Consider the following 11,296-nt stretch of genomic DNA (forward strand, 5'->3'; position numbering starts at 1 on the left):
TGGGGAAAAAGGAACTCTCCTGCACTGTTGGTGGGAGTGTAGACTGGTGCAGCCTTTGTGCAGGTCAGTCTGGAGATTTCTCAAAAAGCTGGGATTGGAAGTCCCATTTATTCCATCTATTATTCCACTTCTAGGCATATTCCCAGAAGAACTGAAAGCATCATACCACAGTGATATATGTGCACCTATGTTTATAGCCGCACAATTTGTAATCGCCAGATCTTGGAAACAACACAAGTGTCCATCAACTGAGGAATGGATAAAAAAGTGGTGGTATTTCTATACAATGGAGTATTATTCAGCTATAAAGAAGGATCACGTTGAGATATTTATCAATAAATGGGCGCAGCTTGAGACCATACTCATAAGTGAAATAAATCAATCTCGCATGTGTGAATACCGAATAGTTTCCCTAATGTAAGTAATGATTCAAATATATAAAAATATGTGGTAATCATGATTCCCCATTAGGTGGCCTTGAAGCCTTATAAAGTTTTCACTCATTAATTAGAAAGGCTTTATTCTGGGCTTCTTGATACGGAAATATTTGAAGCTATAGTATATGAAGTTTTATCCAAATATTTCAAAGAAAAAGACATACACTATGGTAACTACTATTAAGTCGGGTTATATGGTGGTGAAGTGCTAGGTTGCTGAAACAGTCATGCTTTGACCTCTATTGTTATATTGTTATGTCCTGTTTTATCTCAATCTCCCCCTTATTTTTTTAAAAAAAATTTATTTAGTCATTTCTTATGTTTGTCTTAATTAAAGAAAAAATTTAAAAAATTAGGATATATAAATAGTAACTCTTTTTGATTTCCTATTAACTTGTTTTGAAGTCCTGTAATACTCCCACGATCTTGTTTTGATTGATTAGACTCTGTTCCATTCTATATGATAGTATCAAGTTTGAAGACATAGGCAACTACTTTGAAGGCAATAAGATTCACTAAGATACCCATTCTGGTTTGACTATTGTCTTCTTTGGAAGTCCTGTAATGTTTACAATGCCTAAGTTTTATTGGTCTCGTTCTCTACTGTTTTGTCCAACTTTATAATATCTAATGAGATAGACAATTCTTTTTAAGGAAACAAGAGACAACGTTGATAACCATTGTTGATAACCTTGTACTCTGTTCTACACCATGTGCTATGTCTATCCTTGGTTTTGACTGACAGCTTTGTTTTGCCATATTTGACTGTATTCTCTCCCCCCCCAAAAGTAATAAGCACTAAGGAGTAATAAAATCCAAAATGTGTAAATTTTGTTGTAAAAAAGAGAGGGAAAAAAAAAGAAAAAAAAAAGAAAAAGAGCTCTAACGGATATAACAGCAAGTGTGTTTAGGGGTGTTAAATAGCTGACTATATCAATGTTTTTGGATCGTTGAACACAGCTGTTTGCAGTCTCTCTGTTTGAATGTACACCTTGTATTCTTTGATACTGTGATTTGAGCAACTATTTTCAAGATGATAATATGTAATCTACTAACAGGTGATTTCTTACTGTTATGTTTTTTTTTTTGTAGTTCTGTATTACGTGTACCCTTACACCGCTTTGTTTTGTTTTGTGTTTTTCTCTTTTTCCTGTTAAATAAAAAAAAATAAAAAAATGGCAGAAGATATTGTTAACAGTGTATCAGGATTTAAAACCCACATTACTTGCACCACCCTGCTTAGATAGATTTTATTCTGTCCCAGTTTGTCTACTTGCTTTAGATTTGAGGGCACAGATAGCTATCCCATAAACATCAGGATAGAGCACAATAATCATCTTTAATTTCCTATTATCTTGATTTGGAGCCCTGTATGACTGATACTGTTTTATCATGACTGATCTTAGTTAAATCTGGTTTGTTTGATTGCTGTTTGGTATCAACAGATTTTATTCAAAACTGATATGATTGATAGTACCAAGTCTGAGAGTATAGGCAACTATCCTGGAGATGACATGACTCTATGATACACATTCTGGTTTGATAACTGCCTGTTTTTGAAGTTTTATACTATATACAAGGTTACATTTTTATGAATACTGTTATGTACTGATATATTCAATTATACTATGTCTGATGATATAGCCAATTCTATTGAAGATAACAAGAGACAACACAGGAACTATGGTAGAACTCCTTGTACAATGGTCTTATATGTCTTTTTCATTTCATGTGTTTATAGGACTATGTTTTGCTTTGTTTTGTTTCTCCCTCTAATATAGAAAGGATATAAATACATGTTAAGGCTCATACATGTGTAGAATCTATGAACAGTTTATGAGAACTGATCATATGACACATGATGAAATGAACAGATACTTTGAAGAAAAAGAGACACTAAAGTACCCAGTGCTGATACTGGAGTGTCATAATATGACACCCAGCAATAGTGTTATTCTTTGTTCAGAGTGATATTAGCCTGTTTGGGTTTGTTCAGTCTCAACGTAATTGAAGATATGGATAACTGCATGTATGTTTAAGAGTATAGGATTGATAACCATACTTCTAAGTTTTTGTTGGATAGTTGAACAGAACTGGTTGCAGTCTCACTGAATCCCCACTTTATATGCTCCACTTTAGTATCTTGAATAACTATAAGAGGACAATCTGTAATCATCAACTAGTGATTTCTTACTGTTCATTTTTTTCTTTGAAAGGATGTATTATTTCTATCCATTTTCTGTTTTGTTTAGTCTTTCTTTAAATAAGATTTTTTTAAAAAGGTGGTAGCAGGACTGCTCGCAGTATTAGGCTAGCATGTAATGTGCACACAGAACTTTTGCTTCCCATTTTAACAATTTTGAGTTCTGTTGGTTTAGATATCTTACTTTCTTTCTTATCCTGGGATATTGAAAAAGCATAACCTAAGGAAAGTTTTATTTTCAAGTAGTTTAACTGAGAGTTGTACTTCATTGGGAGAAGTGAGAGATAGAGGAATGTTAAATAAGGGAGAAGAGAAACCTGACACTAGGGTAGTTCACTGTCTTGGCAACACTAGGAGTGACTAAACCTAGAGCCACCAACATTTATCACCTCTATATTATAAGGGTTGGTCTATAAGGCTGACTCCCTTTCAGGCTCTGTATACATAAGTTTCAGCTGATTCTCCAGTGTATTCCCTACGATGGAAACCAAGCAATCCAGTGGTAGGACACAGGAAACAGCATTCCTGAGGGAATACTGTTAGATTGCATCTACACAAGTCTGACTGGAATTGTACAGAACTGCTTGCTACAGCTGTGTCTAGCATGAGACATGGTGGCTGAGAGAAATAAAGTGGAATGCAAGAAGTGGCTTATACAACTCTCAAGGAAGGAATACTTTCACCAGGAACACTTCAGTGGTCCCATTCTACCAGAAGTTGGGATTGACAAGCAGCAATTCAGGTTCTTTGTGTTACTGAACCAACAAATAAGGCTCTTATACTGTCTGAGGTCATTCAATCCCTGTTAACAGTGGAAATTCGCATTTCTTTACACAACAAAGAAAGAAAAGACCATGTCTGACACACAAGTTTTTTTTTGAGTAGACACTTATAATAGCTCAAATAAAGGAAAAACACAAGGAGTTAGATTCCCAAGGAACGAACACTTAATTTAGCTGAAGTGATGAAAAAAGACAATATAAACACAGAAGGAGTTATAAATGCAAACTTATTCTCATACTCAATTGCCTTTTGGCAGTAGGAAGGAATCTGATATGTGCAAGCAAACTGGTTGGGATGATGGTAATAGATTCTTAAGTTTTTCTTGGAGAAATAAGGATCTAGCAGTAATTCAATAGTATGACAGACTACAGTGATTATTTTGACCTGAAGAAGAATTAAACATGATCTGGGAGCATTCAATTTTTCTCTTATTCCCGTCTTCCTACTATATTTGCATAGGTCTGAATCATAGATTCTGATCCTTGTAAATGACATGTTTATCTCTCCAGTGGAGAGACGGAGTGTGTTCATGGGCAGCTCAGTTGTAGAAAGTCTTCCACTCTTGTATTATTTCCAAGATATGTGTCTCTCATGATCTCTATTCAGAAGACCACTATGGTTTCTTGTCCACAAGGATATAAGCTCTTACACTTCTAAGATATTTTAGAGCCTTCACAGTGTAGTCCCTGATTATTTTCATGGTATCGCCAACTGTTCTTTACTTCCTAAAGTGTAGGTTCCAGTTACCAGGACTACTGCCCATTCTCTACACAGGCAATAAGTAAGCATCCTTCCATGAGCTTTCTTTATCCCCACTTTTTCTCAAAGTGTAGTCTGATATGATCAGTAATCAGTCAGTACAGAAGACTGAGTTTGCCCTAGGGAGGTCTTGGCTAATTATTTTGTCTTTAATGAGATCTTCCAGGATCCAGATTCCTTTGAGATGCTAAGATCCTTAGGTCCAGGATGAGCCGAGCGAGAAGTGTGAACAGGGCAGTGCAGTCATAGTTGATGGCTTCAGAGGCTTCTATTTTCCGTGCCTACACGGTATAAAGGAGAACAGGATTTGGATCAAGACCCTGCAGTTATCCTTAGATAGCCTGGGTAAGTTTGTAGGAAGGTAAATAAGCTATGCGTTAGTGTCCTAACCTCTGAGTCCTGATTTCTCAGGCTTTTTCATATTCTGAAGGATACTTTCCAGATATGGTAACTTTCTCTTTTCTTTGTCTCCAAATACATTTACATGTTGTAGAAATATTTATTAATAATCATTTACAAATATTTTATGAACAATAACATTTGTTTTTACCATGTAATGAATTCTCACAAGGTTATATCATTTCAAAATAATATCTCTGTGAGACTGGACTTTTAATCCAGAGGTTCTTTGAATATACAGTTGAATTACTTAGGGGGCTTTAAGATGCTACAGACAGGCTGTCTTGAAAAGATTCTAATCACTTTTATTGGGGATCACACAGAAATCCATACTTTTAAAAAATGTATGGTTTTACTGCTCAAAGTATGGCTCATACACCAACAGAGTTAGCATCGCCAAATGTAAAAATAGAACTTCTAAAATGTAGAATTTTAGGCCCAACACCAGACAGAGCTACTAAATCATAACCATCATTTAACAGAGTAGCCACGTACTTTATATGTAAATTAAATTCTGGAAGCTCTGCCCTTTGTGATTTTTGTGTGTAGTCCAGTCTTAGAACTACATAAGTCTGAGGACACAGGGGTGAGGTGTGGAAGGTGGAAAGCACCATTCACAGGAGCACTGAAACTCATGTGCCTGACAAGGGCACCGTGTGCAAGTGCTGTCTTCATGGTGTATAATTCCTGCTAAGACCCTTGATGAGCCTCGCTCATTTCTCAGGGAAGCAACATTTTGAGAAATATGTTTAATTTCATTGATCATTTTCCTAATTGTAGCAAATAAATGTGATATATGAATGTGAAAAAAGATCTAGTAATAGTTTACATGGCTAGATTAAAACAATATGGCAGGGAGAAAATTCTAACAACTGGACTGTTATGTTTCCATGTGGAAGGAACTTTCTTATGATCCTTCATGGCCTTCAACTTTCCTAGCTCTGAGGTACCTAAGTGTGGATATCTGTAGACAAACTGTAATGAGGTCTCAAAAGTATAAATTATCCTTATTTTTGTCTTTCCCTAAATTTCAGAGCCTTTTTATTAGATTAATATTTCTCATATTATCCATGAATAGTCTGAATATAAACATAAGGAAAAAAATGTTAATGTGGTCACATACACATCCATGCCACATTTTCTGGTTATTTAGAATGAAGAGTAGGCAGGAATTTTGTAACAATGTTTCAAGAGTTGGTGTGGCATGGTTCAAGGCAGTGAGTTCTGACAGGATTTAGTAGGAATAGGGATTCTATTTTAAGTGAGATTTTGCTAGATTACACTCAATGTATGTCATAGCCTGGAGGATGGCCAGCAGGCTATCATGAAACACTGGCCATATCCAGGCCCTGTGCTGTGTATAGGCAGTCATGAAGACAGGCATCACCTTTCTTGAGTGGACATGAAAGTGACCTGTAAATAGGTGATCAAAGGAGACAGAAGCTGTGTGGGTTCCAGGAAGAGAAAAGTCAGCGCCTCCCGTGAGCCTACTGGCTGTAGGGCTGAGAATCAAATCTATCCCTCTGCCTATAACAACTGGTCGGTTTGGAGGACCAGCTGAGCTGATAGCAAAGGTACAAAGTGTAAATAAACGCTCATATTGTTTGGTTAATTTTGTAGGCCAGGCCAGCTTGCTGAGCCTTTATTGGGAGGATGATCATGAAATTTAGCAAATACGGGGGATTTCCTTTTATCTTGCCTTTGAAATCCAATATTATTCTGACTGTTTGGGTTTGTTCTGCTTAATTGTTTTGCTTTATTCAACATTCTGTTTTATTTTTGGTTTGATTTTGCTATACCTGATGGAATGAACAACTATTATGGAGATAACAAGGTATACAATGGTGGCTATTGTTATTTTCCTAGTATCCTGCTTTGAAGTTCTGTACCAGTTTTGCTGCTTTGTTTTGACTGGCTTTGTTCTGTTTTGTCTTGTTGGATTTTATTATCTTTAAAATAAAAAAATAGGTGATCAAAGGCATTGAGTGCTATGAGATGAGCACATGATGCTGTGGGGACATAGCAGCAGGTGTTACAGGGATCCCTAAGTTTAACTGAGAACAAATGACACATAATGTACCCAAAGTTAGGAGTAAGTGAGGCGAAGGGAGGGCAGATGAGAGATGATGTCAACCAGGAGCAAGAGAAAATGGGAAAGATTGGAGTCAAGAAATGACTTAGGAGCCAAACATTGCTACATAAGGGCTGAGTTACTGGTTCAGATGTGACTGTGGAAGTAGATGAAAGACAGATCATGAGACATCTTTTTCTTCTACCTTTAAAAGAATTTTACCGTTATCTTAGGAACAGGAAAAACCCATGAAATTTCAGCAGGTCAGTGACGATCAGATTTTCACCTTATTTCGCCACAGTGTGAAGACATTGAAATGAAGCAAGTGTGCAAACAGGAGAGGTGAAACAATAGGCTGCTCTAATCATCCAGACATATTGTCAGCCTGAGACAGAGTGGTCCATTCAGACAAGTGGATAAGTTAGAAAGGGTAAAGTTCAGGAATTATCAGGCTTTCTAGACTAAATGTTTATGGAGTAGGAAGAGCTCTCAGAGTTTGACTTGATCCTAGATTCCTTTCACTGAATTTTGAGAGACTGGAGGGGATGGACTGGGAGATGGGAAGAGTGAGTTATGATTTCATTTAGCATCTGTTAAGATGAAAATGGTTTTGATTTGTCTATGGAGAGATAGTCAGTAAGCAGGTGGTAACAGAGGGCTGAAGGTGATAGAGAAGTTTGCACATGAAGTGTGAATGGCAATTGATGCCATAGGAATAGGTAAAATATCTCAGTGCCGTGTCTGTGGAATTATAAGGAACTAGGGTTTTGTACAAAGCCCCCCAAACAGTGATATATAATAAATTGTTAGAGAAGAAAAAAAATGCAACTGTTTAAAATGAAATAGCCATGGAGATATCAGATGACTGTGTGATCACACAAAAGCTAATCCATCAGAATGTCTAGAAAAAGAAGGGTCAATTATATAATATGATGAGAAGAAATTGAATCTGAGAAGTGACTCAGATTTAATTATGTGGCATGTTTTGAATTGTAGATTGTTTTGGATATAGAAGGTGAGATCAATTACTGCATAGTCTCTTAGGAGACGTAAGTATCATAGAAATATGTTTATTTGGATTTTAAGGGACCCTTATTATTTTCTCTTAAAGATGCCAGAGACAGAATGAAAGGAAGGAATCAAACTCTCCTCTCAGAGTTCCTCCTCCTGGGTCTGCCTCTCCAGTCCAAGTATGAAATCCTGTTCTATGGCCTGTTCCTCACCATGTATCTTACCACCATCCTGGGGAACCTCCTCATCATCATCCTCATACAACTGGACGCCCATCTCCACACACCCATGTATTCTTTTCTCAGCAACTTGTCCTTCTCTGACCTCTGCTTTTCCTCTGTCACAATGCCCAAGTTGCTGAAGAACATGCAGAGCCAAGTCCCATCCATCCCTTATGCAGGCTGCCTGACCCAAATGTACTTCTTCTTGTTTTTTGGAGATCTGGAGAGCTTTCTGCTTGTGGTCATGGCCTATGACCGCTATGTGGCCATCTGTTTTCCCCTGCACTACACCAGGATCATGAGCCCCAAGCTGTGTGTGTGCCTGGTGATGCTGTCCTGGGTGCTGACCATGTTTCATGCCCTGTTGCACACCTTACTCATGGCCAGATTGTCTTTCTGTGGGGACAATGTGATCCCCCACTTCTTCTGTGATATGTCTGCACTGCTGAAGCTGGCCTGCTCTGACACTAGTATTAATGAGGTGGTGATATTCATCATGGGAGGCATCATTCTTGTTATTCCATTTCTCCTCATTATTGTTTCCTATGCACGAATTGTATCCTCCATTCTCAAGGCCCCTTCTGCTCAGGGCATCCGTAAGGCTTTCTCCACCTGTGGTTCCCATCTCTCTGTGGTGTCACTGTTCTATGGTACAGTCATTGGCCTGTACTTATGTCCATCAGCTAATAATTCCACTGTGAAGGAAACAGTAATGGCTCTAATGTATACTGTGGTAACTCCCATGCTGAACCCCTTCATCTACAGCCTGAGGAACAGAGACATGAAAGAAGCCCTGGGAAGAATCATTTGTAAGAAAATGTTCTTTTGTCCATAATATTAATATTTGTAATTATAATACAATTTTTTTGGTTGATACATTAATTTCTAAATATTATTCTTGACTTTTTTCGCTACTAGGGAAGTTTCTATGCAAGCAAAATATTACATAAATGTCCAGTAAGTAAAAAAAAACTGAAATGAAGATGTGTAGTTGATATAGATAGAAGTTCTCAGTGACATTCCAGGGAGGTTATCCTATTTCTTAATTCCAGGTGATCCTGAGCAACTTGAATGTAAAAAATTTTGTTGAAACCTGCCTGTAGGTATTAAACCACTAAATTATTATGTGTTATCTTTGAAAACCACCTTTAATTGATATTTTAACCTATCATGCCAATACTAATTCCCAAACATCAGTTTCCTACTCCTTATTCTAAACTACACAATTAACTGTTGAATAAAATACTTCTAAGTATTCCCATCATTCTGTCTCTCAATCTTTTTTATACTCTTTATTTTAATGTTTAAATTGTTTTCTTTTAAAAACTTGACCTTAACCTGAAATAAACTTTTACCTTTCTTTGTTTTGGTAGTTTAATTTGAATTTGGGTAGAAACTCAATCATATCTGGGGCCCTGAAGTTGTCCCCTTAAAGATGCTTATCAACTCTTTAATAATCTGTTTTCTTTCCTTGTTATTTCAGAGTTTATCAACATACTTTGTATCCATGATCTTATTTATTGTTGTGAAAAGCCAGCAATGAAAAGCAGTCTTATTATAGTGTTAAAGATTGAAAAATGTGGAATTTGAACTTTTAAAGTCCCAAAGTGGGTCAGCAACAAATCTTTTCAGGGTCTGTCTTTTATTACTATATATATGGTACTGTCTAGGTTTTCAGCCTTGGTCCATTAATTTTGTTGGTGTCTTCCTAAGTGATGACATCCAAGCTTGTTTCAATCTTCTCCTCCAGGTACCAGTTTGTATTCTCATCTACCAGTGGACATCTTCACTTGATGCTTTATGACATGTACATACATAGAACTCTATGATTTACCCATATTTTATTGTTGTTATATATTATATTTCTTGATTTGTACTGTCTTCCAGGTAGTTACCCATGTGTATGTCTGTGATGTGCATGTTTGTATGTATGTGTGTGTGACACCTTGGTTTTCAGACTTAATTACCTCTATGATTTTAGAAAAGATAACCATGTGTGTGTCTGTGTGGGAAAGATGACCATGCATGTGTCTGTGTGGGAATAAATTGCCATAGTTAGGTTTGTCACCCAATGCACAGTTTGCAAGCAAAAACAGAATTTTGACAAATCATTTTGTTTGTGAACCAAATTATTTGCAAACAAAAGGATTTGTGGACTATTCAGACTGCTTTTCTTTATCATTTAATATTATGGCTCTTGACTTATTTTAAGATTCTCCGTGTATTTATAAAAGCGCACCAGTTTCTATAATGGGTAAACTTTCAAGTCGTAACAATGTAGTACAATGAATTCCTTTAGTGTTTGGCCTACATATGGTTTACATCTCAGCAAATTTAAGATGGTGGACATTATATCAAATGCCTTTTACTGAACACACTGGTAGAAGACTAGAGATAAGTAACAGAAGGAATTTGAGAAAATTCAAATACATGGATATTAAGCAATATGCTTCTAAACAATGAATGGGTAAGTGAAGAAATTATAAAAGCAATTTAAAAGTATCTTGAGGTAAATGAAAACAGAAGCACAATAAAACAAAATTATGAAATGCAGGAAGAGCAGTTTTAAGAGGAAAGTGTATAGTAATGAACATCTAGATCCAAGAAATAGATCATAACTATTACATCTAAGGAAAATATAAAAAGAAAAAATTAAGCTCATTATCAGTGGGAGGAAAGAGACAATTAAATATTAGTTAAAAATGAATGGGACTAGAGATATAGTACAAACCATCAGTGAAACAGTTCTTTTTATCTTTGAGAAAATAAAGACAGATCATTAGCTAGACTGCTGATGAGAAAAACATTCAAGTAACAGTATCAGAAAAGAAAGAAAATGAATTTCACCTGACTTCACAGAAATTTAAAGAATCATAAGAGATTATTATAAACAATTCTATATCTCAAATTGATTAACTGAAAAGAACTGGAGAAAGATTTACATACAAAGGATCTGCCAAGACTGAATCACAGCAAAACCTAAACGACAGATAGTGAAGGAGGTGGAATTTGTAATGTTTTCCATCCAGAAAAACTTAAGACATGATGGCTTCCCTGTTGACTTCTACAAAAAACTTAAAGAACTCATATCATTTCTTCACAAACTCTGAAAAAATTTATACAAGAGGCAATACTTCCAAATTCAGCATTGCCCTGAAATCAAAGCCAGACAGGGACATCACAAGAAAAGAAAACTGTCCAGTATTTCTTTCTTCTTTTATCTAATGAAAAATAAAGTTTTGTAGGAAAATAAGAGAAAAATAATTGTTGATCAATTGTGTATAATTATCATTAAAGTACTCAGAGTATAAAACAGACCAAAAAGATTATTACAAAGAATAAACGGATAGGTGCAGAGGAGGAGCTGGGCAGATCTGGGGTGCCCTCACCGGCCTCTCTGTGTGTCTGGAGG

General features: G+C 36.3%; 1 protein-coding gene across 1 annotated transcript; it reads left to right on the forward strand.

Moving 5' to 3' along the window:
• Positions 1 to 7,773: 7,773 nt before the first annotated feature.
• LOC134476495 (olfactory receptor-like protein DTMT) lies at positions 7,774 to 9,232 on the forward strand. Its single transcript, XM_063251030.1, has one exon. The coding sequence runs from the start codon at positions 7,778 to 7,780 to the stop codon at positions 8,717 to 8,719; it is 942 nt and encodes a 313-aa protein (XP_063107100.1). The 5' UTR covers positions 7,774 to 7,777; the 3' UTR covers positions 8,720 to 9,232.
• The last annotated feature ends 2,064 nt before the right edge of the window (positions 9,233 to 11,296 follow it).

The sequence above is a fragment of the Cavia porcellus genome, unplaced genomic scaffold, assembly GCF_034190915.1.
Source record: "Cavia porcellus strain 051 isolate PalLab524CR breed Dunkin Hartley unplaced genomic scaffold, mCavPor4.1 scaffold_6, whole genome shotgun sequence".
In the NCBI taxonomy this organism is placed as follows: Eukaryota; Metazoa; Chordata; class Mammalia; order Rodentia; family Caviidae; genus Cavia; species Cavia porcellus.